This window comes from Cotesia typhae, unplaced genomic scaffold (assembly GCF_013202065.1).
Source record: "Cotesia typhae breed Kobodo isofemale line unplaced genomic scaffold, CoteBio_Ctyphae contig_50, whole genome shotgun sequence".
NCBI classification, from domain to species: Eukaryota; Metazoa; Arthropoda; class Insecta; order Hymenoptera; family Braconidae; genus Cotesia; species Cotesia typhae.
Window position 1 is genome coordinate 376,010 of NW_027423758.1, and position 27,991 is coordinate 404,000.

The 27,991-nt window shown below is 28.2% G+C and overlaps 1 protein-coding gene across 5 annotated transcripts; it reads left to right on the forward strand.

Annotated features, from left to right (window-relative positions):
- The first annotated feature begins 22 nt into the window (after window positions 1–22).
- LOC141531622 (ras-related protein Rap-1) lies at window positions 23–27,991 on the forward strand. Of its 5 annotated transcripts, XM_074249529.1 has the most exons (6): window positions 23–166; window positions 951–1,697; window positions 1,767–2,008; window positions 21,892–22,024; window positions 25,667–26,108; window positions 27,456–27,990. In XM_074249529.1, the coding sequence occupies exons 4-6, from the start codon at window positions 21,927–21,929 to the stop codon at window positions 27,756–27,758; spliced, it is 843 nt and encodes a 280-aa protein (XP_074105630.1). In that variant the 5' UTR covers window positions 23–166; window positions 951–1,697; window positions 1,767–2,008; window positions 21,892–21,926; the 3' UTR covers window positions 27,759–27,990. The 5 variants fall into 5 exon arrangements, with proteins under 5 accessions (XP_074105630.1, XP_074105629.1, XP_074105631.1 ...); XM_074249528.1 differs by having other exon boundaries at window positions 951–2,008; XM_074249530.1 differs by lacking the exon at window positions 23–166 and having other exon boundaries at window positions 853–2,008.

Sequence of the window (27,991 nt, forward strand, 5' to 3'; positions counted from 1 at the left end):
TGGATTAACGCATGTGTGATTAAATTTATCGGGTAAAAAAAAAAGGGGAATTTACTTTTTCTCTGGAAAGAAATGGAATGGCCGAGTGTATCAGGTGGATAATCCAGGGTCTCGAGCGCACAATCGTGAGGATTTTAAGCCTCTTGCCTCTTCGTCGTCACTCCAAGTAAATCCTCATCTTTTATTCATTAACAAACTATTCATTGATAAGTCTTGGGACATGACCTCAAGGGTTATACGCACTTGGAATTTTTATAAAATCTATTTTTATTTTAATTTTTTTATATTGATATTTTTAAATATATACAATATTAAATTAGCTGACATTTAAAAATTTTTTTAACTTGTAATTTAATTGTTGAAAAAAATGAAATATTTTTAAACCTCAGCTTAAATTTTACAAGTATATTTTCAGTATTTTACTATTAAAATTTGATAAAATTATTTTGTTTTAAATATCTTGATAAAATTTTGTAAATTTTTATATGAAATTAAAATAAACAAAAAAAATTAATAATTAAAAAAAAAAAAAATGAACTAGATTTAAAAATCAGTAAAAAAATAAAATTGCATTTATAACTTTTCAGATAAATTTTTTTTGTCTTATTTATTAATAAAAAAATTTATAAAATTTCATAAATTTTTTTTTTTTTTAAATAAAATTAACAAAAAATTAATAATTTTTTTATTTTTCTCAAGAAATTTAGATCTAAAAAATTATTTAAATAAATTTTTTTTACTATAATTTATTTATTCAAAATTTTTTAAATATTTTTTTCTAAAAATTTTCTAAATAAAATTTTTTTGTCATGATAATAATTAATTTAAAAATAATTTTTTTAATTTTTCCATTTTTTCCGTGTATAAAATTTCACATAAAAATTTTTCCAATCTCCTGAGTGCGTAAAACGTTAATTATAAACAAAGACTGTAAATTTTGTTAATTTCAGAAGAGTGGTCCGTTTTTCCCAAGTCATATCCTACGCCAGCGTGCCAAGCTGCTATTACCAGCCCTCCTGTACCGAGTATTCGAAGATAACAAACAAAAACACTAAGAATAATGACAAGAATAAGAAAAGAAGCAGCACTGGCAAGAAGAAACGGAGCTAAGAGCTAAAAGTCCTGGGGATAATCATCGGATCGCGTTTGCAATAAGCTCAGAAATTATCTCAAGTTCTAAAAGTCTCCTATTGTCTTCTTAATTCTTAACATTTTTATTTTAAATGTTTTTTTCCATCGCTGTAATTATACATTTACAAAATAATAATGTATTTTGTAACTAAAATAGTTTCCTCGTCCGGTTGTTGGTTATATAATAACAGTTGGAATATTTAAAGAGGTTTAAATGGACTGCATGCATGGAAATGTCGAGCGTATAAATTGTTTGTCTATTTAATGTACCGTTAACAGTAGAGAATTTATTGAAATTATTTTTTCACATATATTTTATCTCTCTGGAACATTTTTGTGCTTGCATGAAAAAGAAAGTTGGAAAATGGAACTTAAACAAAAAAAAAAAAAAAGCTTTTACGTGGAACGTTTTGATCGAAGGGTTGATAAAAAGTGAATGAAATGTTGCGTAATATGAGCAGTTTTTTATCCAAAGTGGTTTTGCAAATTTGAATTGAAGACTTGAAAGGAATAAGCGCAAAACCAAAAATCAAAAATTTTTTTTTTATAAAAATCAATTGCTCAAGGTGAGTAAAGTGTCCTTGATATTTTGAATTAAATATAAAAGAAGAATACTAGTTTATAAAATTTTCTAGGTAAATAAAATAAAGTAAGGTTTGGTCTGCGTCGGAAGGTGACATAAAGCAAGACAAACAGAGAGAAGAGCCTGAGGACTCACCGAAAATTCAAAGGCTATTTGATATTCAGCGTCACCCTCGCAATTGTGGAGACTCCGATTGTTTGATATGACAAATGTACCCGTACATCTATCAAGTGGCCGCAGAGAATAGGATTCGTGTCACAGATGCGAAATTTATTTATGGAGGAGAAATACGAGGTGAGAACTAAAAAATACCTTCTAACTTGTTTTAAATTAATTAAAATTTGATTTTTTTACTTTTTAATTCTTTAAATATTTATTTAGACAATTTATTACATTATTGGCTTGAATTTTCTCTTAAAAGTTTGAAAAAAATGATAGTAGTGAGGTATTTATCGGTGGAACAATTTCCGCGCACGCGTAGTCCGAATACATTGGGAACTTATGGTTCCCAAAACAATTTATGTCACATTTGGATCTTATAGAACAATCTGTGCGCATGCGCAGTAAAATTACGTTGGGAACTTATGGAACAATTTATGCGCATGCGCAAAAGACTTTTGGAACCTACGGAACAGTTTGTTTATGCACAGTAAAATTATATCTGGTCCCTAAAGACCAATTTACGTGCAAGCGCAGTATAAACTTCTTTTGGAAGCCATGGAACAATCCACGCGCATGCGCAGTAGAAAAAGTGACTTAAAGTGCTCAAAATCAAACTTTTAGCCTAAATATAAAATTGTAATTATAACTAAAAATAATTGCGGTATGACCTGAATCTATTCAGCAGACAGAATTTTATTATTTTAGGTTAAGCAAACCCGGTATGAAATATGATCCTCGGTTCTGATCCAAATACATAAAAAAACAAGCTTTGGCTTTGACGTAAACGCTTGCGGGTATGTAGCATCGTATACAACAAAGGGTCAACGGCTCTGATTAAAATTGAACGTTTGTCGCAACTGTTGCATACCCGTTTAATTGACACCTTACTATACTACTGTACAATAAATATTCAAGCGTCACGTAACATATATCTGCGTATCCTTTCGACAGCCGTTAATGAACGGTGCTTTTTCGGAGTAAACTAGCTTACTTTTACCCAAAAAAAAAAATATTTTCCGAGGGACAATATTTTCCATGTCAAAGTAAATTCACATGCTTTTAGTTAGCGTAGAGAGCTTTCAAATAAATGAAATATTATTTGTACTTTTTTTTAATTCGTAAAAATTTCGTTTCAAATATGTTCTGAACTAATTAAAGTAATTTAAACTAGTTTGCTAGCTGTAATTTTCAGTGTCTCAACGCATAATCCAATTAATCATACGTTTCATAATTTGCAAGCTCTCTTGTGTGCTTACATACGTAAATTATTATCGTTACGTAGATACGAGATACGTAACACGTTCGAAGCACTCGTTAGTATATTGTGTGTGCGTAGTTGGTATCAGTTGATGATGTGTATGTACTACAACACATGTAGAGTGTTATGTTATGGTTACACCGCTGGAATAGGAGTTGAAGCAGTACAATGTATAAGGAGCGGAATACGATCACCAATCTCATGAGCACTCCTCCAATACTAGTGTTCTATCATGAGATTGTGGTTCCACTCTAGAATAACCAATCTAACTAACTCACATAAACTCAAACTGATAGACGTACTTCAGTATGTAGGCCAGGGTAGAATGTACTTTTTTTTTTTTTTTTTTTTTTAAAAAACTACACTCCGATGCACAATTGTGTAATTGAAGAAAATTTTCAAAAATACTTTCTCACTATTAATCGTTTGAATTTTTTTTTTTAATTCAAATTTACCGCCGTTTTTAAGCGCCATTTTAGCAAACATAGTTTTAAATACAAAATGGCGATTAGTGACTAGAACTTAACAATTTTAGGCTAAAAATCTTTATTATAAAGAACTTAGAAGGATTTTTGAAGTAATTTTTTGTACAATGATAATTTATATACTTTTAAAACTGTAAAAAAAAAAAAAAATTAAAAACATTGACGGAATTTTTAAAAAAGATATCAATGTTTTAATTTTAAATTTCAAATTTTCCCACCAATTCTAAGCGCCATTTTAGCAAAAATCCACGAAATGACGGTCTAATTGTAAATAATTGGTTCTTAGATAAAATTGCAATAAATTTTAGACAAATTTTAGGCAGAATTAAATTTCTGATACTTTCGAAGCTACAAAAAAATAATTTAGTTTTTTAATGAAATATTTCAAATAATTTCGATGTTTTTGTTTAAGAACAAGCTAGAAAGTTCTAAAGTTGTGTAAGATAAGAATGTTACGGCTTAAAAAAAGTTTCTTAAGATAAAGAAAGCGAAAAAAAAACTGTAATAAATAATAAAGCAACATTACACCATTAATTAAATAGATAGCGCGGGCAAAATTTTGAATTTATTCAAAAGTAATATAAATAATGTTAAATCCGTTGTATACATTCGGAGATAATTAACCAAGTAGCCCCGAGGAGCTAGCAAAGGACAGAACAGCGAGTATGGTTTGCTATATTTCTTCTTTCGTTTCTTCTCTACCGAGTAATTTTTAACTTCCAGCTCTAGCGCTTTATTTATAATTTTTTTATTTCATTTCCTCTCTGTGCAATTTAAACAGTTCGCTCTGGAGTCTAGAGTTAGTTAAATAGAGGAAAAGGAGTCTTTGTTGGGGGAGAATGAGAGCTTGGAATATAACTTTAGATGCTCTTCTTTAAGAGAAATCATGAAAAATGTTAAGAGTTTGCATGAGCTAAATTAAATAAAATTCTCTTGAGTTATAAATTGGCTGTTTAATATCGTCTCAGGTTGATTTATCGCAGCCGATATTAAATATTGCCGTTGATTGCACGTTAAAGAACGATATATTAAAAAGAAAAATATTGAATTTTTTTTTTTAATAACTCAAGAGGTGGCATTTAAATCCATACAATAAAATTTATTTCTTCTTTCGTAGCTCGAATTATTCATTCAATTTTTTTTTTTTTTTTTTTTTTAATTTTGGATCCAACAAAATTCTCCATTGACTAAAAAAAAAAAAATCCCTAATGGCCTTTTTCTATCTTATCCGCCATAAAATTTAAGATATTCAATGCTAACATACCTTTAAAAGCAGAAAAAAAATTTTAAGCTCTCAACGAGCTTAGAAAGACACTCAGAATAATATTCAATTGACTTAAATTTTTTCTATATGCAATCGGCTTTTATACTTTTGGATTTACGTCGCAAAAAAAAACTAAACTTTATTCCTACCCACAAAATATTATTTAAGTTTCAAATCAATTTTTTTATTTTTTTTTTTTCTATTCAATACTTCAATACTTCCTATGTCAATAAGAAATTTCATTTGAGGTGGATCACCTGCAGTACCGCAACGGCTTCTACGCTTCCATTTCTTATATTATCTCTTTTCATTGTTATTATTATGTTTTACTCTCAGCCGAGCAGATCGCCCACTCAAATGAGTCCATTCAGAGCATTTTACTCGTAGCCAGAAAAGAAAATTTTGTAATAGTATAAAAAAAAAATTTACAGTACTTAAAATTATTATAAAGGTCAATTTTTTAATTATAATTCCGTATTTTTTATTAATTTATCCGTTTAAAACGCAATTTTTCAAGAATTCATCGTTAAAACAAAGTTTTCGCGCCTTTATGTTGGCAATACGGGATATGACGTACATAAATGGCGCGTCAATTAGCGCGCGAAATTTGAAATCTTAAACGCGGGAAAATTTAAAAATATTTAAATTAAAGGATTTTAATGATTTTAAATATTGTAAATAAATAAAAAAAAAAAAAAATTTTTTTTTAAATATTCTTCTTAAAATAAGCCTATAAATTAAATTTACAGTTTGTTTATCGGAAACTTTTGCTTGACTTTGAAATATTCAGAGAACTCACGGCTCTTTACTCATTGAGAAACTTAGTACTACTTGATCTCATCTCGTCAAACTTGAGGACGAAAGGCTTCAGTAGTCGCATCACCCGACAACGAGTCTGAGATAGATAAACTTTTGTTGGATGTCACTAAATCGATTATAACTTTTCGGGACAGTGTATAAACTCCGAGGAGAGTAACGACTGAGATAGTCGGAAAAAAAAATTTTATTATTATGTTTAAAACTTTTATTTTTATATTTTTTAATGGCCTCTACTTTTTTGATCTTTGACATTTAGTAGCGTGCTTAATGTTTACATTGAAAATAAATTTTTAATAATAATAATAATGAATTATAAACCGGGATTATTATACTGTTAAAAATCTGTGAAGAAATAAACGTAAAAAAAATAATTAGTTATTTATATTAATATAATTAATTAAATAAAATTAATTAATTTAATGCAAGTGAAATTAACTTTTATAATGCAATTTTTAGAATTTTTTAACAAATAAATTATAAAATTAATTTGTAGAAAAAAAATTATTTTTTTGGCAGGAAAAAATTTTTTTTTTTGATAAAAAAAAATTATTTGCTTGAAAAAATTAATATTAAAAATTAAAAAAATATTTACTATTAATTACAATAATAATATCTCTGAAAATATATCGTGTAAGAATGTCGATAACTTTATCGAGAAATTAGCCATAAAGTAAACATACGTCAACCTGGTTCGCCCGCGAACTAGTTTTAGCATAGGTGAACCTTTAACTCAACTCTACACTATATCATAACTACCATCGGATATGATATACAGATATTTCTCTTCCCCTCTTCTTTTACCTCATATTCTCTTCCCACAAACACTCTGCTGAAATATAGAATTACAAATTTTCTCCTTTCTTTTTTTTAAGTCCCTTGCACTTTTTATAATGAATTAAAAAAAATATATATAATAAAATACTCCAATTTTTACATAATATTGCTGATAATTTTGATAATTATACTGTTTAATACGATATTAATCTTTAATTAAATATAAAGAATTAATATTTTGTAATTATAATGATATTTAAACTATTAACAAAGCGCGCAGTAGCCTATCAGATCCAGCCTTTGCTTACCAAAGCATTGGACCGGGTTCGAGTCCGGCGTACACCAATAAATTTTTTCAATAATTTAAATTTCTCATTATCTATCTACAATAACCGCTCATAACTTTTGAACGGCTTGACCAATTTTATCGCGATTGATACCATTCGAAAGATCTTGACCAAACTTAGATTTTAAAGGGAATTTGGACCGATTTGAACCAGTAGATTTTGAGAAATTTTTAAAAAACTAAAAAAAAATTTTTTTCACATGTGATTTTTTTGGAATAACTTTTAAACGGCTTTATCAATTAATTCTAAAAATTAATCAGATATTAATAGAAAGAAACTACGTCGATTGCGACCAAGCCGGTAAAAATCGGTTGATTCGTTCGTGAGTTATCGTTAATGAAAAAAATTGAAAAAAATATTTTTTTTTCAGAATTTCTATTTAAATTATTTTTAATTAATATTTTTAAACGGGATTTGAAATTGACCTTTGAACTGTTAGATTAATAAATAAAAAAAAAGTCCAACTTCAAGTCCTTGCACTTTATCACCAAATATTATATTTTATTATATTATATTTTATTTAAGAAGAAGAAATTGAAGAAGAAATAAACAAAAGGCGCTAAAATATAAACTAGCGTAAATCACATATGAACTGCGTCATATGTTATATATTGTATGTTATACATATAATAGTATTCGCAGGATAGGAATCGTTTGTCGACAAAGTAAAGTGTAGTCCTTCTCTATCATCTAATATAGCCACTGCGCTTACTACTATACACACTAGTAATTTATTTTAACCGCGCATGCGTTTGATTGAGGATACTAACCACCATCCCGGCTTGATCGGGGGCACCGGACAGAGCTAGCTCGTCTCTCAACATGCTCTCTCTTTTGCGTCCAACGTAGTCGGGGTTGAAAGTTTAAGCGGTCAACAGCGCGGTGTTTTTCCGCAAACGAAAACAAATATTCTTCCGAAAGGAATTGATTAGCATCTAATTAATCAAAAAGTGGTGGGTTAATTAATTCAAGTGATCGAGTACAAGTAGTAGTACAAGTCCAGTTCGGTCAGACATTGAAAAATTCCCGCTAAAGTTTTTATTTGGGGTGAGTAAAAAAAAAAATTCTTTTTTTTTTTTTGCTTGAATTTTTATGGAAATTTAAGCTTGAATAATTTTAATAGGTGAGAAATTTATACGCGAATTGTTGGAACAGGGGTATAGAGGTACGGAAAGTTGCAAGCGTGTTATTACGCGAATTGGATGCATTCAATTGCCTGTTATTTGCAAACTGAATTAATACGATCGGGATTATTTTTAGTTAGAATTTTTTTTTTATTTAAAAAAAATTTTTTTTTTTTAAATGTAATTAGTAAAATTCTAATTTGAAATTAATTTCCACAGAAGAGGAATTATTGGAATATTTTCTTAAAGTGAACAATGATTTTTTATAAAATTTATTATAGACATGCGGCACCACAGCAATCATTAATTTCCAACACAGATTTCGTGCTTTCGCGAATCAAAGCGGTGCACCCACGGTAGAATGTTGTATGCATACGGACTTGTTTAAACAAATATGCATTATATATAAATACGCTCGTAGATTGTCAGGTTGTTCGACACGCCTTGAGGTCATGTACTACCGGCTTTGGAGTATTTTTTTACCTTTTACGCGCTAAATTTTCAGAACAGTTTGTTCATTTTTAAAAAATGTTATCAGTAACAAACGAATTGTCGATTTTGCCGATTGTTTAGGTGTTTTGACAGACTGAGAAAATAATTAATTGCAAGCAAACGCGAGCCATAAACCAAATGGTGTACTTAGATCACCAAATAATTATTAATCAGCGGCCCGCAGGAATAAATCTAAATAATTTAATAATGTTAAATAAATAATTAATTAGCAACAAATAAGTAGTAGTTGATGTGAAGATTCCACTAGCGAGTGGTTTGCATTAATAAAATAAATTTATTTATTATTTTAAAAGAATAATAAACTAAGTAACACAACTATCCAATGAATTATTTGGTAAATCAATCATCGCTGCTCTTCTTACTTTGTAATGGTTAACTTTATTTAAATAAATTTTCATTTTTCAATTATTTTCAATTATTTTAGGACAGTTACAACTTTCCAAGTCTCAGGAATTTATTTATTTTTAACAAATAGCTAACCCGTGGCACGTGACTTTTGTTAATTTAACACATTGTTGGTGTTACTTTACAGCGCGTCCGCCGCTGTGTTAATTAGACATTTTAAGCATCTCATTATTGCCTACCGCTAATTTTCTTCGAATACTTTTTTATAAAGAAGATCTAATAATATTTTTAGTTGAAAAATTCCTTTGACGAACTTGTGATCCTGCAATTTTATCGCGGTAAATTCAAAGCGTGAACTGGATCCAAGCGTCGAGAGAAGGTTAAGGTAAAGGGGAAATAAATAAAAGTAAGAGTGGAATTAAATAGAAAGAGTTTCGGATTGAGAAAATAAAAGACGTGCCATTTACTCCCTAATCGACGAGTGTTGTTATCGCGTCCCTTTGGACACGTTTTTCTCAGATTTACTCAGCCGAAACTTGTGTTTTGCTGAGAATTTATCGATGGGAAAATTTATTTGATTTTTTTACAAGTACTGAGAATTTTTTTTTTTTTTTTAAGAATTTTTTTTATTAAAAAAAAATCTAAAAAATTCAAGAAATTATTATAAATATTTTTTTTTTAATGAAAAAAAATGATTAGGCAAGATTTTAGCGTTAAAATAAAGTTTTTTTGATAATTTTTCGTATTTCAAAGTTGGCAACGCGGGAAATGACGTACATAGATGGCGCATCGGTAAGCGCGCGAAATTTGAAATCCAATAAGCGGTATTATTAAAAGATATTGAATAAAAAGAGTTTCTTTATTAAATTTTAAACTTACTAGAAATAATTTAAATTTTTTAATTAAAATACAGTTTTTTTACTTAAAAAAAAAAAAAAAAAAAAAAAAAAGAATAAATTAAATTACTGGATGTGACATTGAAAAAATTAGTGGAATTAACTTTTAATTTATGCCGATAGGATTCGATCAATGAAATGAATAATTAATGAGCCATCTGAAAATTGTGAGAAAAATAAAATGAAAAGATTTTTCCTTGATTAAAAATTGAAGATATTTATTTAAAGATTCATAAGAAGAAAAGGAATAAAAAGTAAAAAGGAAGTTTATTATATTGAATGCAAGGTGGAGACGTTACCAAATAAATATATACGAGCATTTTACAAGGATTCGTTATCGCAAGTGGACCTGTATATCCTTGAGAATTTTTCCACGGCAATTTAGAAGATAAAAAGTTTGACTAAGCAACGGAATAAATAATAAAAAATAAAAAAAGAGAAGAAAAGCAAGAGGTGATAGGTGAAAAAGTGGAAACGTGTCGTGCCAACAACTTCCAACTTCCTTTTCCCTCGACTGCTCGGCTTGTTCTCATAACAACTGCTACTCCACTGACTCTTACATAACCAACACTTGTTCTTTGTTATTTTTTATTTTAAAGTGTCTTGACTTTGTTCGATAAATTCTACGAAAATATTACTACCGCTATTATTTTTATTTTTTTTTTCCCTTTTGAATAATAAATATCTCAGGAGTTTATAAATAGAATTTATAATTTCAATGCTTTAATAAATCAATTTTGTGATAATAGAAGAGCTTTAAAATTTTACCTTACCTTCGATACCGTGGCCTTGTGATAAAGATACATGAATTTCCGTAGCTGTCAACTTGAACTAATACCAGACAATGTTCTTTTATCTTTTAGATTCAAAGGTAAGTGACTAAGAAATTCAAGTCTTGTGTGAAAAATTTTTTTCAATAGAAATTAACAGTTTTTATGTTTAAATAATGGTAGTAATAATTTCAGCTCATTAATTATTCATTTCACTGATCGCAAACTGTCGGCATAAATTAAACGTTAATTCCGATAATTTTTTCAACGTCACGTCTTATAATTTAAGTTCTTTTTTTTTTTAAATGAAGGAAACTTTGTCCTTTAATTCAAAAATTAAAAATATTCGTTTGAAATTTAATAAAGAAACTCTTTTTTTAAATATTTTTAAATAATACCGCCTTTAGGATTTTAAATTTCGCGCGCTTACCGGTGCGCCATCTATGTACGTCATTTCCCGCGCTGCCAACCTTTAAATTCAAAAAATTATCAGGAAAATTTTGTTTCAACGCTAAAATCTTTCTTTTTTTGTTTTTAAACAACTTTTTAATTATTTTGTCTATTGTTGAATTTGTCTTAATAATATTTACTGCAGTTAGTATTAATTTTAATTGTCATTTAATAATAAATTACAGCAATTTATATAACTGGCAATTATGATAGTTTATATTAATAGAAAAAAAAAAAAAAAAAAAAACAAGAAAGAAATATTTAATAACAAAGAAACAAATTAGGGTTTGATGAACAAAAGAGTCATCCTTTCGATTACTCAAGAGAGATTCTATTTCCTAATTACTCTTTTTTTGTCTCTGGTTTTGTAGCAGCAAAAAAAAAAACACAGAAAAATAATAAATAAAAAAAATGAAGAAATAAATCATTAAAAAAGCGAGTAGTATAATATAATAACAATAATGAAGAGAAGAAATAAATAAAGTAAGAAAGTAGCTGTAACAATGCCGGAAGAATGAAAAATAGAAACAGATGGGAGAAAAAAATTTATTGTTTGAGGAAGTCGCCCCGCGACATAGAGGATTAGGAAATGTAAATGAGATTACTGTCGAGTAGATTTATTGGACTGATGAAAGCCCAACAGAAGCTCTGAATTAAAGTTACTTTTCAGTGGCATAAACTTTCATGTGAATTTGTCAATCCTATCTAATCTTATCGCTTGTTGAATTATCGATCTTCAGTAGTTTTCTTTTTCCTCTTAATCTCGAGCTTTATTATGATAAAGCGTTCCGTAGATTCCGAGGATTCGGCAGTAAAAAATTTACCTTTTACTTTTTTCGGTTAAATAACAATGATTTAAATTCACAGGTGGCCGTGACTTTTTTTTTACGATGGTAAATCTTTTGCTGGTTTTACACTTTACTTATTTTACTGCGAGGTAATTTGAGGGGAAATTTTTATTATTATTATCTCAGAATAAGAAGTGAAGCTTTAAGCTAAAATTGAGTTAGTCGTGAGTTATAATTTACTTATAAAATAATTTTTTACCATAAAATAATTGATTTTTATCTCAAATCATTACATCAATCTTTAGAGCTTTCTTTTTCAATTTTTAGTAAAAATTTTGAAACTAAATTTGGCAATAATTGTGAATTTCCAGAAGTTTACTTCTGAAGAAATGAACTCAAAAATCTCAAGTGAGTCAAGTACTATATTTTTTATTTAAAAACATTTATCGGAAGACAACCAAAAGATTGAAGAATATTTTGGTCTTGATTTAGAAAATTTTGATTGGAAAATTTACAATAATTAAATAAAGTAAAATTATTTTTCAATCGATATTTTTTATTTTTTTATTTCAATTTAATAATAGTGTTTTGTTGAATGAAATTAAATTTATCAACGCAAGAGATATTTTATTTGGCTTTAGACGATTAGACCGCAACGCCGCCTTTAGAATGCCGACAAAATCAAATACTACTAACATATCGATAAATAGAGTACTCTTTCGCGAGGCGTGCAATGGCTGAGCGACTTGTATGATTGTACTCGGTCCGGTCCGAGCAGGGTTCGAGCCCCACTGTGGGTATTTTTTCCGTTGATTTTAATTTATAAAAAAATAAATATTCTGAAGCCAAGAACATCGATGTTCTTCAGTTGAATATATACTTATTGACTTTTGAGTATTATTTCTTAATTCAATAAAACTTTGTACTTTTGGACGAAAAAGTTTTTACTTTAATTTAAAAATAAATTTTTTTTCAATAAAAAATTTATTTGCTTCATTAAAATTCTTCAATAATATTAATTTATTTAATAATCTATATTATTAAGAGCATAAGAAAAATTTTGCAAATTATAAAATCGCGTTTTTTAGTAAAATTTAGTGTAATTTAATTTTCTAAAATTATATTTTGTCAAAAAATGACATTTAAAAAAAATATTTTATCCTTTACACTTAAATTAAAAAACATTTCTTAATGTTACCTTATATTCTACAAAAAAAACAATATCTTATCTCGAAACTGATGTTTGGTTTAACGTTTCCGTAGATAATACTTAACAAAGATTGAAAGAAGGAAATCCGAGCGATAAGCTTTGATTATGACACGCAAAATTTCCATATTTTTTTTTTTCAATCTTCTATAATATTAAAAAAACTCTATTTTGTGGAGTTTGAATTAATGATAAAGATCTTGTATTTTATTTTTATATAAATCACAATTATTCTTTGATAAAAACAGAATGACACAAAAGATTTGTGTATAAAAATTTTTAATTAGAGAAATGAAAGAGTTACGGTTTTGTAAATAAATTTTTTTTCGCACTTGAGGCATCCTTTTAATTAATAGGATCCCCGGTAGTGCGGAGTGCGTCCTACCGAGCAGAAACAAGATCTCCCTCGGCAATAAAGAACGCGATAATGTTCGGAAAAAATACAAGACAGAGCGGTCAAATGGTCGGAAAAAATAAATAAAATACTTACTGGTTTTTCTCGGGTAATGCCGCTTAAACAAAAGTAGATCGAGGTCGTCATTTCCTGTCTTGGAAATCGGAGCGATCCTGATAACTGAGGATCCGCGGCGACTAGTTTTCCCGGCCAACTTCTATTCGGGTTTGCTCTTCTTATATTCGGTCGTTGCTCTAGTTTTGACTATATTACATGTATTATAGATATATTGCAAGAGGCAAACGTGCCAAGTAAACATTTGGATCGATGGTCATTCGGTTCGCATATTTTTTTTTATCTTTTTCCGTATAACCTCTAATGTCTGTATGCAGAGACGCGGCCATTAACTTATCCAGGACTTATTGCCGGTTATACAGGAGCCTGAGTTATCGCCAGACGTTTTATAAGAATTAATGGACACTTTAATGTCTTCTGGAAGTCCCATATAAGCTTCGATCCGCGGACTTTAGCTTTGTGAGCTTTATAACTCCGATATTATCGAGGTAATACGTCGATGCTTTTTATTTTGTAGATTTGAATTTTAAAGGAGTGTTGTATTGTTCCCATTTTATGCTTTCATTCATTTAAATTCAATTCCTGGCGCTTTTTAACTATTAAGTTTGCTTTTATCTGATTTTATTACCGCTCGTTCTAACCTCATAATTTATAAACACAGTCTCAGGCTTTTTTAATGGGTTTTTTTTAAACAAAACGAGTTGAATAGGGTATTTTTATGTTAATTCACTTTTATTGAGCGTTAAAAAAATTATTGTAACATTTTTTAATGTAAATCTTTCACGGGACAATTAAAAAGTAATGCCAAGTGGTAGCAAGTCGGCCATTTTTAAGCGCGATTCATATTTACATCAATGGTTGTTACTTTTCGCGTCAGCCATTTCGAATTGACTAATTTTTTTTTAGTGAGTGTTAATAAAAATGTTAAAAGTTTATTTTCACTATTACAAACTTTAAAATAATTTATTTTTTCATTTAATTATTATTAAAATTTATTCTGTAATAGGTTAAAATCAAAACATTTAAAAATTTCGTAGTAAGTCGGCCATTTTTAATCAAAAGTTTATAGTTGTTATTTACACTTTAAATTCAATTAAAATCTTAAATAATTAGGTTTATAAGCTTAATTCATTGTCATTGTACTTGAAAAATATTACTCAAATAAGATTTATTAAAAATTCTTTGTGTAAAACTCAATAAAACTTTCCAAGCGGTAACAAGTCAGCCATTTGTAATTTTAAGGTAACACGTTGAAATAAAGCTCCACTTTTAAATTTTTCCTTGAATAACAGTGTAAAAATTAATCAATTATTCAAATTAAATTTTTCAGTACATTGAAATTTTATTTTACCCCACAAAAATTCCCAGCAACAAACGAGACGCTTCCTAACTAACTAAAAAAAAAAAAAAAAAAAAAAAAAAAAGTGTTAAAAGCGAATTGAGTGGAACGAAGTAAAGAACTAGTTAGTTATTCAAATTCAGCGTCGGTGAAAAATAAAAGGTATAAAATACTTATCAGACTTTTATTAAAAGTGTGTAAAGTAATTAAGAACGGCAAATGAGTAGCCTGGATTAAAATTTTATCAAAAGCAGGAGATAAAATCGATAAATTATAACTCTTATCTGGAAATTGTAGTAAGTAGACCTGTGGGTCTCCCTACAAGTTACGAGTTAAAGTAAGAAGTATAATAATATTATATAAAACACAAGTTGAGGTTATACAAGGCCACCTACAGCAAAACACTGGAATTAAAAGTCTTGACTCAGAGACTGGGTCGTTAAATTTTTCCTTACTCAATGTAAATAAATCTAAAGAGCTTTTGAAGAGGTAATACAACAAGTTTTGTTATTAAGAAAGCGATTTACTACAAACAACAATTTCCTATTATATTTTCTACGTGATGTTACATCACTAACTGGATATTGACAGAGCGAAAAGTGAACAGCGAAAAATGATAAAGTGGAAAACAAAATAGAAACGAGGAAGAAACTCAATTTCCGTTTATAAATGTTACCGTCCTGTAAATTTTATTTTTTCGATTTAGCTGTCGAGTTAAATTTACGGATTTTCCACAAATCTATTTTTGTAACTTATGCGATTATTACATTTCGAGATTAATCGGGGAAATAACAAGATTATGGTTTGTAGGTTATGTAAAAATGGTTTCATGATGGTTTCCGAACAAAATACCCACAAAATAAATATCCCCTGAGTAGAAAATAATACAAAAAACTTTATTTTTTATTTAAAAAATTAAAATTATTCAACGTCAGTTTAAAATTTAATAAAGAAACAATTTTTTCAAATATTTTTGAATAATGGCACCTTTTGAATTTCAAATTTCACGCGCTTACCGACGCGCCATCTATGTACGTCATTTCCCGCGTTGCCAACTTTTAAATTCAAAAAATTATCAGAAAAACTTTGTTTCAAGTAATTCCAAGTATTTTTTGAGTGTAAAAAATGTCTATAAAAAAATATTACGTAGAAATAATTTTTTTATGCATCTTAAAATTAATTTTTAAATTAATTAATAAAATTTTAACGTAGATTAATATTTTTTCGGAATTTTTTTTTGATTAGTTCTACGTCTCGGTTAAAAAGAGACAACCACCCGCATAGAACGAATTTTACGGACTATTGATCCAGTTGTGTCTAATAAACCCGCTTATTTGGAATTAATTATATCGCGGTTGAATCTAGACCACTATTAGACCACTGAAATCGGTTTCGTTAGCACATATATACTCACCGCTAGAGATAACTTCACACATATTGTACATTATATGTATATTTCGATCTATAACGGATTATATGTCACCTGTTGCGTTAAAGTGCTGTTTTATTAAACTGATCCGCCGGAGTTATTTCAAGAATTCTAACGCGTTAGCACCGAGGTCATCGTTTATTGAAGCTGCGGGTTTTAAATCACTGTGGGGATGCAGAAAATATAAGAAATGAGAAAATTGTTGTGGTGGAAAATAATCACAAGGTATTTTGGTGCTAAAGTTAGAATGTCGGCAGTGACCTTAAAAAATTGCCTGGAAAAGCGTTAAGTTTGTCAAGATGCTTTCTATTCTAACGAAACTAATTACTTTCATTTTATTTATAAAGAAAATTTCATTTTTTTTTTAATAATGTTATTAAAAAAAATTTTTTTCAACATAAAATTAATTTTTTTAGCTTAATTCACTTTTTTTAAACTTAAAAAAAATTATTCAAAGATTTTTTATTGTAAAATTATCGTATAACAATTCAAAAAATATTTCAAGTGGCGGTAGGCAGCCATTTTGGATTAAAAAATTATTACAGCTCTGTAATAGACTTTAATTACACCAAAACTTAAAAAAAATCACCTTTCTAGCTAAATTCACTTTTTTTAAGCATAAAAAATATTATTCAAAGATTTTTTATTGTAAAATTATCATGTAACAATCCAAAAAAAATTTTCAAGTGGCGGTAGTCCGCCATTTCGGACAAAAAAATTATTATAATTCTTTAATAAGCTTCAATTTCACCAAAACTTCACAATAATATATTTTTAAGCGAAATTCATCTTTTTTTAAGCATAAAAAAAATTATGTAAAGAATTTTGAAAATAAAATGATTATATAAGAGCCGAAAAAACATTTAGAGTGGCATTAGTCAGCCATTTTTGATTAAAAAATTATTATAGTTGTGTATTAGACATCAATTATGCAAAATCTTTAAAAAAATAAATTTTTAAGCTAAATTCACTTTTTTTACGCCTAAAAAAAGGAAATAAAATTTTTATTTGCTGCAAATGATCAATTAGTGTAAAAAAAAATAGCAATCAGCTAATGCTTAGATAGTAAATTTACTTAAAGTAAAAATCCGCTAGATGGCGTTCAGTCGTAAGCAACTTTTGTCTGATTTTAGGAGCGAAAGATAAAAATGTAAATAACTTGATTAGTAAGTTGTAATTGCTGATAAGTTTAATCAGTAATGGTTGATCATGAGGGTAAGGGTGTGTAAAACAAAGCATGAAAGTTTTATCAGTAGAAACAAGAGAGGGCGGGCTAATAAAAATGACAAGGGTCGAATAGTTTGTCTTGTCGAAAAAACAAGGTAATTTTGTTACTTTTTCAGCGGTAGGTGTTCGGGCTCTCGAAAAATATTATCGACGTATACAATTTTATTTATTTTTTTTTTCTTTTACCTCAAGAATAATGATAGTCAGGGGAGAAAAGTGGGTTTATTTATTCCAGTGTTTTATACCTCGGGTGTAATTTAATACACTGAACTTGACAAGCCTTTTTTTAACATTTCCATTTTTTTTTTTTTTTATTTTTATTTTTAATATTAGTTTACGTTTTTCAACAATCGGGCGGGCTGTAATTAAAGTGCAAATTGCTACACGTCAACAGCGAACCGACTGAAAAGATTTGATATCAAATTTTTCGGTACGCGTTTCAATGTTTTTATTAAATTGGCGATGAAAGGATATTGAAAAATATTATTTGTTTAGGTAAATGGAAATTGAAATTTAATATCACTTTTTTATCGTCAATATTATTGATATTATTGTTATCGTTATTCAAAAGAAATTTGAATTCAATGATTTCTATTTTCTGACAATAGATAAATCCTTTAGAATCCGATTAATCCGAACAATCTCTTGAGATAAGAGGGCGCGAATATATTTTTATTGAATACACGTTAACATCTCAAAACTTTGAAATATTATATCTTTATACTCGTATTTGATTTGTGCTTTCCTCAAGGAAGTCCTTTGGTTCCAATTGAGTCACAAATTAAAATATAAAACCCGGAAAAATTCTTAAAATTTTAAAATCAATAATTTATAAGGCATTAATCGTTAAAATTTTAAAAATTAAAAAAAAATTAATTTGACTTTTGTTAGCTTGCTACAAAAAAAAATTGAGCCGAAAAAAGTTTGAAATTTTTTACTACTAGAATTCAAATTTGCGCGCGCAAACGCGCGCCTAAATTTAAAATTTGCATATATTTTCATGCTTACGATATATTTGACCAATTACGTTACGAATAGTTTGCTTACATGATATATTTTCATATTTTTCATCTAATAATTATTTGACTGATCCCCTAATAATTCATTTGAACATAATTATTTAATTAATTAAATTTGAATAAATATTTTTTAACATTCAATAAATATTTCTTCGGGAGGAAAGTACATTTATTAATAGTTAATAAATATTTATTAATAGTTAACAAATAATTATTAACATTTAATAAATATTTTGTTGTTAAATATTTTAATAAATAATTTATTGACTGTTAATAAATATTTATTAAATTCTATGATGTAAAAAAATCATTTATTAACAGTTAATAAAGCTTCTTTTTTTTTTTTTAATTTTGGCAGATTAATGTTTATATAATTCTGCATCGATTGGAGCAAATTTAAAAATTTTTGACCATTTAATTTCAGAGATATTTAATTTTAAAATTTAAATTTTAAATGCTTTTATTTAAAAAATTTTACACATTTTTATTTTGTGAAAATTGAAGAAAATTAAATATTTTATTAAAAAATTTATTATTACAGCAAAAAAAAAATTTATAAATTTTAAATACGAGTTAAAAAGAAGAAAAATCTTAAGAATGTATGTTAACATCTAAGAACTTGGATCCATCCATAACTTTGAAATATAACCACGTGTCAAGAGTCGGGAGAGTTATCTGGCATCGATAAATGACGATTCAAAGATTGTAAAAAACGCGCAACACCCTCTTGACCCAGTAATTATTCAGTTCTACATAAAACACTCGGGAGTAGAGACACTTAAACTTTATTAACATATCGCAAAAATAAAAATAATTTACATATAAATTACTTTATTTTTTATATCTCTGAGTTGGCAATCGTAAAAATAAAAAAGTTAAAATTAATTAGTTTTTATTGCACTGACATTACCTTTTACGAGTAGTTAAAATTTACGCATAAATTAGGGGGTAAATTAAAAAAAAAAATATTTCTGTACTTTATTTAGTATAAAATTCCCGGTGAAACGAGTTCGCAGCAATAGATTGCGACAACTAGGTCATTGTTTAATTTATGGTGATTAATTATTTATGAAGCTCGGTTTTAGTGAACTTGTTAGATTATATTGATGTGGGTATACGTACTTCCACGCAGAATTTTTATCTATTTATATATTTCTCCCTTTGTTTCTTCGACCGAAAAAAAATTAGACGTATTTTATTGAAGGAGATTATGTCTTTTTTTGTGTAAATAAAATATACCAATATATTAATAAGCCATCAGTTATTAATTATTTACGTCAGGGAGTCTGGAAAGTCTAGGGTAAAATTCCTCGAGCAATAAATCATTTTATCCTGTCATTAATATTAAATTTCGTATGACATTTGCGTCAATAAATGAGTACGAGTCATAATTTTTTCATGGGTGTTTGTATGGTAATTTCTAAGTTATTAAAGTTGCGCAAGCGCAACTTTAAATTTCATATTTCAACACTAAATTTTCACTGGAAGATACCATTTTAAATGCAACGTTTATTTAGGACGCTTACATATTTAAATAGCGTTGTTAGCTCTAGTTTAATTTTGCAAGCATTAATTTTGAGACAATTTAAGACTTCAATTATTAATCTTCCTTAATCGGGGCTTACTTTTGTGGATTAAATTATCAAATTAATGAATTAAGGTGTTGAATAAATGAGAGTTAATTATTAATCGATTTATTTTGTTTAATATTTACATCAATCGAAAAATTAACTCAATTAAATAATGGTAATTTAGTTTAAATTCAACTTTAAAATGCACGTGTCTGTTATATATATAAATATACATATATAAATTGATAAAGAAGAAAGTAAAGAATAAAAAGTGGTGATTGACTAGTGCACTTGATAATTCTCTATCGGTAAATCCTTTGATATTATTTCCTTTGAGATAATTGTTTTCTTCAGTGTTAACAATACTCAAAATATAAATAATAAACCTAATTAAAATGGTCATTTTTATGTTAAAAAAGCCGCGCACGCGCAGACTAGTACAAAGTTTGTGTTTCTTCGCTGAATTTTTACCAGAGAAGAAATATTAACCAATAAAAAAAAGAGATTGTATTAAAAATTTTTAAAAATAATAACTGACATTTCAGCGAAATTATTTTGTCGAAAAAAAAAAAAAAAAAAAATGTAGTGAATAAAAAAAGAGACATTTAATTATTTTAATTTGAGTATCTGTTAAGATATTAGATTAAGTATTTTTAATAAATGCCGAAATGTCTTTAAAATAATAACATGTAATACTATTGATTGAATACTCGGTAATAATTCGAGCCAGACGTTTTAAATTAACATCACGTCCATTATTTTTAGTCAAGGTACTTAATAATAATAATAATAATAATAATAATAATAATAATAATAATAATAATAATAATAATTCATAATTATTATTAACAAGTTATTTACAATTTGTTAATTAATCTTTGACTGATTTCGTAATCAATTATAATTAAATAATTAATATTATAGTTGAAGGAGTTGGAACTAGAAAGGTGTAAAATAGAAAAAAAAAAGACAAGTTTCTTTAGTCACTTACACCCTTTTAGTTCCGGCCCCTTCAAGCGTATTATTAGAATATTGATTCCGCGGAACGTGACATCTGAATAGGATGTGAGGGACTACGCGCTAATCTTTTTTTCGGCAGCCTTTCAAGCGTTGACAGTAGCTTCGTAAAATCCGGGCGCTTATCCGCATGATATGCCCAGCAGTGCATTAATATATCCTATAACAATTCAACATTATTATTATCATCGACAATATTATTACAACCGAATAAACAACCCAAGTGATTCTAAATTTACAAATAATTAAATGTCACATCAAGTAATATTTAACAATATAATCATTATAAATTTAACCATGAAGATAAATTTGATTCACAATACACTGTGTTTCATTACTTACAACAAATGTTGGTAAAAGTTTTGCACAATTCAGATGTTTATCAACATGACGTAACCAGCAGCGCATTAATAATAATTTATTATTATTTTCCGTAAAATATTTTAGCAAGCCGCTCTGAAGAATAAAATAAAATACAAATAAATACAAGACCTTTGCAATGACACTAAATTTCACTATTATTCTGGATACAACATTTTTTTTTCTTTTTTTAATAATATTGATATTAAAAAAAAAAAAAAAATAAAATAAAACAATAAAATAAAAAAAGTAACCTCAGAAATTCCAATAATTCGCAATAAAAACTCTCTTGATAAATCGATTAGCATGAATAATCACTGGAGCCGAAGAAAATTGATATTCTATTATTCCTCACAAATTTAAGGAAGCAACACCGGCATTGAATACTCCGACATAAAAATCTATATCTGCTATTTCTTATTTCTTACTCAAAAGTTCATTTTGCAATGCAACAGGATACTTTTTCTTCCGGCTGATCTCTTCTTACATTCACTTGATTTAATAAAAAAAAATATATATATATATTTTCCCGTTTTATTTTCAGATATTTAGAACATAATTGTAGAACCGCGACGGCAAATGATGAAGAGCCGGCATCAATTCCGCAGAAGATTCAGTCTTCAGCCATCCTCGTCTCTGAAAGAAGAAAAAGAAGACGGACCAACTCGAAGTATCAGGTAATTCATTTTTTACCTCACACTTCTTCCATTTCTTCTTTCTTTATTTTTACCATTCTTCTTCAATCCATCTTTCATTAAATTTTCTCCACTCGAGTTTTTTATTCATACTCTATTTCTTTTCACACGAGGTGAATCTCCGGCTCGTGGATCTATTTATCAATCCAGAGTGTTCATACAATAGATAAAAGTGAAGATCTTAAAGGGATTAAAGATTTAAGTGGATAAAATCCGACTGTGGTTTTCACCACTGATGTTTCTTGTTACCTCAAAGGGTCTGGATGATGAGGTGATACGCCGTTTGCTCGGTGTTGGATGTAAAAGGCTGAAATAGTAAAAATAAACCTTGAGAAAATATAAAAACTAGTGTAACAAGCCTTGATTGCCATCATTACCGACGTATCTTTTGGGGTTGAAAAACCTGGGGATTACCCGGCTCGACAAACCGCAGAGACCTTTTCTAGAAAAAATAACAAGAGGTTTAATGGAGTTTGGATCTCGAGGTGACACTCATGAGCCGTAGAGTTTAATTAAATTAAATTTAATTATTTAGAGTAAATAATTCAATAGAGCTAATTTTTTTTTTTTTTTTTTTTTTTTTTTTAAGAAGAGTTACTCGGGGTGTAAACACGATAACTTTTGAAAAACACCATTTTTTACCCGGATTTTTGTTTCTATCTATTCGTATGATCACCACGGAGAACTCTATTGAAAATCTTGCCTCAATATTGTTTCGTTTAATTATAATTAATATATTTCGGATGGCAGTTAGACCGAATTTTCTACCCGTCGATCAGCCTTACAGTTTAAATTTATTTGAGGAATAAATACAGCCGAGCTTATTACACTTGTACTATTTTACTCTTGACTATTGTTCGAAATCACCAGAAGGTGGCGCGGTAGTATACTTCTACCAGGATGTACAGTTTCTCTGAAGAAAAGGCAGGCTATTAAAAAAACAAACGTTTTTAAAATACTTATTTTAAAAATACTATTTATTGTGTACTTTAACACTTATTAATTTATATTACGTTCATAAATTTAATTTTCACTCTCGATATTTTATTTCAATTCTTAAATATTTATACAAACTCGAGATACTTTTTTTTCTATGCTTCATTGTAATGTAAGGTCTAATTAAGCTCGCTTTTTTTAAATTTAACTTTACCAGAAAATTATGTTAAAATATAAACTAACCAGGGCTTTTCAATCAAATGTTGTATAGCTTTTAGTTTTTAAAATTTTTTACTGCGTAAGAAGGCCAGGGTTCGATTCCCGGCGCCGTTAAATAAAATCCATTAATTATTAATTCATGTTTTTTAATAGTCAAAAATTTTTATTGCATCGGTACTAACTCATAGTGTTTATAAAACTCCCAACTCGTAACTTTTACAAAAAATAATTACAATAAAAATAAATTTTTTATTGCCAATGCGCAATAATATCTTTTATTTTTTTCAACAAGGCTTTGTTGTATTTTAATTTTGTACAGAGTTTTTTTTTTGTCTGGTTATTCGATCAGAATTATGAAGACCTTGATGTACAAAGTTGTTAAACTTCTGAGTGGAGAGTTAGGGAATTGTCAAGTTTATTTACGGATAAAAGTTTCAGCCTAGCTTTTAAGATAACCATGAAAATTTTAAACTTTCTTTTTAATTTTACAACTTTTTAAAGATCGTTATATGAAATTACTTAAAGTATATGTTTTAGTGACGGAAAATAATAAAAACTTTACCGTTTTGGCCTACTACAAAGAAAACTAATGAAAACATGAGAGATAGTTTGAAAGAATGTCGATATCTTATGAAAAACTTGATTAATCAACGTAATTCTTTTTTTATCAGCTCGAGAGTGATAAAAAGGACAAATTAAAAAAAAAATTGATAAAAAAAATCTTTTTGTTCGGGTGTAATCAGTGTTTTAGTGCTAAAACCGGCAAAAACAGCTGATACGAAATCCAGCTGCCATTTTTTCGGGTAAATAGCAAGCTTTAAAAAAAGCGCGAAATTTGAATTAATTTTTTTTTTTTAAGTAAATAATTGGATAAAATTTTTTAATGTTGACATGAATGAGTTTATATTGTTATTTTTAACAATAAAAAAGTTATTGTTAGTACGAACAATAACTCTCCATTTGTTTTCATAATGTCATATTGTAAATTACCTATTGAATAAAATGAATTCCTTTTTCTGGAAACGTTCCAAGTTTCTAGCGGAATGATTTAATGAGTAATAAATTGTGCATTTGCTATTTTTAGTAACATATACTTGACTTTTTTTATTTTCTAGTTTCTTGAACTCTATTTATTATAGAAAACTTTTTGAATCACGTAAAAAATTTTTAAGTTTTCATTTTTAATCGTAAATTTTAATAAATATTTAATGTAAATTGGAATTTAATTTTTTTTACGAAAAATTAAATTTTCAATATGCAAATATTCAATTAATCTATTCATTTTTCAATAACCCTTTTACAAAAACAATTATTGCAATTGTTTTTAATTATTTCAACCATTCAGCTACATTAATAACCGAATAATTAATATTCACAATACTCTCTAATTAAATTGAAATCCTTCATCCAAATAGTTAAAAGTATTTTTGTTTCATAACCTGCAATTACTTTAAAGCGTAGTTAATTCTCTCATTAACAAATAACTCTCTGATTTTAATGCATCTCAATTATTAATCAGTCACCCGTGAAATTTCAATATGCTTTTATAAATTACAATAAAAAAAAAATATATCCCGATGTTACACTCATCGAGACCTTTCATTTGAGTACCCACATCAATTTTTCATATATTTTATATATTTATATATATGTATATATGAAAAATATATTAAAAATGCATGTGGGTACTCAAATGAAAGCTCTTGATGAGTGTAACATCGGGATGAGCTTATATTTTTAAAAACATCAATAGTTAAGTAAGTACAGTAGGTAAAAACTTTTTTACAAATGAAATTTTTTTTTCTTATTTTTTCATCAAAAAAAAAAGTTTCAATTTATATACTTCAATAAAAAATATTAAGCCCTGTCAATAATTTGGGCTTTTGCCTTTTTCTAATTATCTAAAATAAATAAAAAAAAACACGAATTATCAGATAAATAATTTAAAAACTTGCCAAAAGCAATCAACTGGTAAATCTATTTTTTTTTCCAAATTAAAAAAAAAAAAAAAAAAAAAAAAGTTAAATTGTAAAAATTACCAGACTGATAAAATAAATTAGTTTTACAATTACTAAAGTTTAAATTGATCAAAGCAGCATTAGCACTTGTATACTTGTACAATTGTACAATTTTACTTTAAGGTAATGACAAGTTGAATCATTTGTTGAACAGCGAGCAGTGAGTATAGAGTACAGAGCACTCTATCCCCTAGAAAAGGAATTATTAAAGCTTGCTGGAGAACATACACCTGGAAGTAAAGCTTTGATTTAATTACGACCGCCGGTGTGCGTAATGCGCTCCGTCGGTCGTTTTCTTAAATTAATTAAAGCAAATTGAGCTAGTCATTGCGTTTCTTTGTTCTTTTCTTCTTATTCTTCTTGCTATAATAATAATTATGTATTTCTTCATCAAAATCTTGGGAAATTGAGAAGAAAATTTTTGAGAAAATAATTGTGCGGTTTTTTTCAGGAATGAAAGACTGGTGGAGTCAGAATCGGACGAAAAATCGTCAGAAGCACCAGCTCGGCACAAAATAGTCGTGATGGGAGCGGCTAAAGTCGGAAAATCAGCAATAATTAATCAATTTCTGTACAATACATTCTCACCAAAGTACAAACGCACTGTCGAAGAAATGCACCGTGGGGATTTTAATGTCTCGGGAATCCAATTAACTCTTGACATACTTGATACTTCGGGTTCCTATGATTTTCCAGCGATGAGGGAATTGTCAATAAGGTCTGCGGATGCCTTTGTCCTCGTTTATGACGTCAACGACGCTAGTACATTTGCTGAAGTTGAAGCACTCAGGTCCCAGATTCTTGCCAGTAAAGGAACTGTGCCCATTGTCGTTGTTGGGAATAAAGTTGATTTGGTTATGGAGAATGACAACGAAACTGATTGTGACTCAGAGGTAGTTATCAATAAACAATAATCTGTATTAGGCTGCATTCGAAAATTATCTCTGGATACAAAATTAAGAAATTACCTTGTATCTTGAGAACTATTGAGATTTTTAAAGATATAAGCTCATCCCGATGTTACACTCATCGAGACCTTTCATTTGAGTACCCACATCAATTTTTCATATATTTTCTATATTTATATATATGTATATATGAAAAATATATAAAAAAAATTCTAAATTTTTGGGTAATTTTCAACGAGCTGTAACTCCGAGGAAAATGATCGTACAGCAAAAAAAAAAAAAAAAAAACAAAAACAAAAAAAAAAAAACAAATTGTAGCTCCAAGTGTCTAGTTTTCAGATATGACCATGAAAATTTTTTATCATGTTCGGGTCTCGAGAAATCCTAAGAAAACTACAAAAAAAAAATTTTCCAAATTTTTTCTCGTCTTAAAAAAATTCTACGGGCTTCAAAAAATTTTTTTCCATTGTTTCGCTGAAATGCTTTTTTAGAAAATTTGATGCCCTTCAATTTGACGTAATCAAAAAGCCTGTACGATGATTTGCCGCGGAGTTATCGTCAGTCAAAGCAAAAAAGTACTTTTTCACTTTGACAATCAATAACTCTGGAAATAATGATCGTATAGGAAATCGAAGGACGGTTTTTAAAACTACACAATATTCTCTGTAAGATACCGTGAATAGCTTTTGTCAAAAAAATTTTTTTTGAATTGAAAACTTTAACTGAAAAAACGACAAAAATTCGCATAATTAAGGATATTTGGATAACTTGATATAACTTTGGATAAAATGGATGAACAAAGGATATAGTCGGTAATTTTTCAACCTCCAAGTGTCCCCTAAAATCCCTGAAAAATTCAAAGCGCTGCGATTTTTTTTTTCATAGTGTTCCGAAGCTTCAAATTCTTTGTTTTTGCAAAAATCACCATTATGAGCAATTTTTCGATTTTTATTCATTTCTTCAATGAAAAAAAATTTTTTTCTCAAAAATCTTTATTTTTTCAATCAAGGAGATTAATTTTTCAAAAAATTTGAAAAAAAAACAAATTTTTTTGAAAAAAAAATTTTTGAAAAAAAAAATTTTTTTTTTCTGGAGCTTCGCAACTTTTTAACTGTACCAGGGTAAAATAATTCCTGAAAAAAAATTTTTTTGCAATATTTCTTCAATTATTTAAGTGACCCAATTAAATAAATTATCTCGAGCATGTCGATTCGCAACTCCAAGCACCCGTAAAGTGATTTAACTAAAAAAGTAGTAAAGTAATTGGAATAAGTTAATAATAAAATAGTCCACTGTCAGTCTGACCCGTCTGAAGTAATATAATTGACTAAGTTTCAGGTAAACACGGAGCGGACAAGAGAATTAGTCGAGACGGAATGGGAAAATGGATTTGTTGAAGTATCGGCGAAGGACAACGTAAACATCTCTCAAGTGTTTAAAGAGTTGTTGGTCCAGGCGAAGGTCAAGTACAATTTGAGTCCAGCATTGAGACGCAGAAGACGTCAATCCTTACCTCCGCCCCAGCATAATTCCCGCACCAGCACCGCCCATGTGCCCTCGCTACAGCAATTGCAGCACTTGCAGCAGATCCGCGAGCGCTCTGGTGGCAAGAGAAATTCTTGTGTCCTCTCGTAAATTAATTAATCATTTATTATATAAACAATCAAATTTTATTCCGACACATTAATTACTTGTTGTAATAAACTTTAACAATTTATGACCAAATTGAAGAAAGAGCTTGACATTTTTTCTTCTGGAGCTTTTTATAATCCGCAATTGTCATAATATTTATGTCGGTGCTACTGAGTGAGAAAAAAAATTCATTGTTTTTTTTAAATTTTATTTCCAAGTTTTTTTTTTTTTTTTTT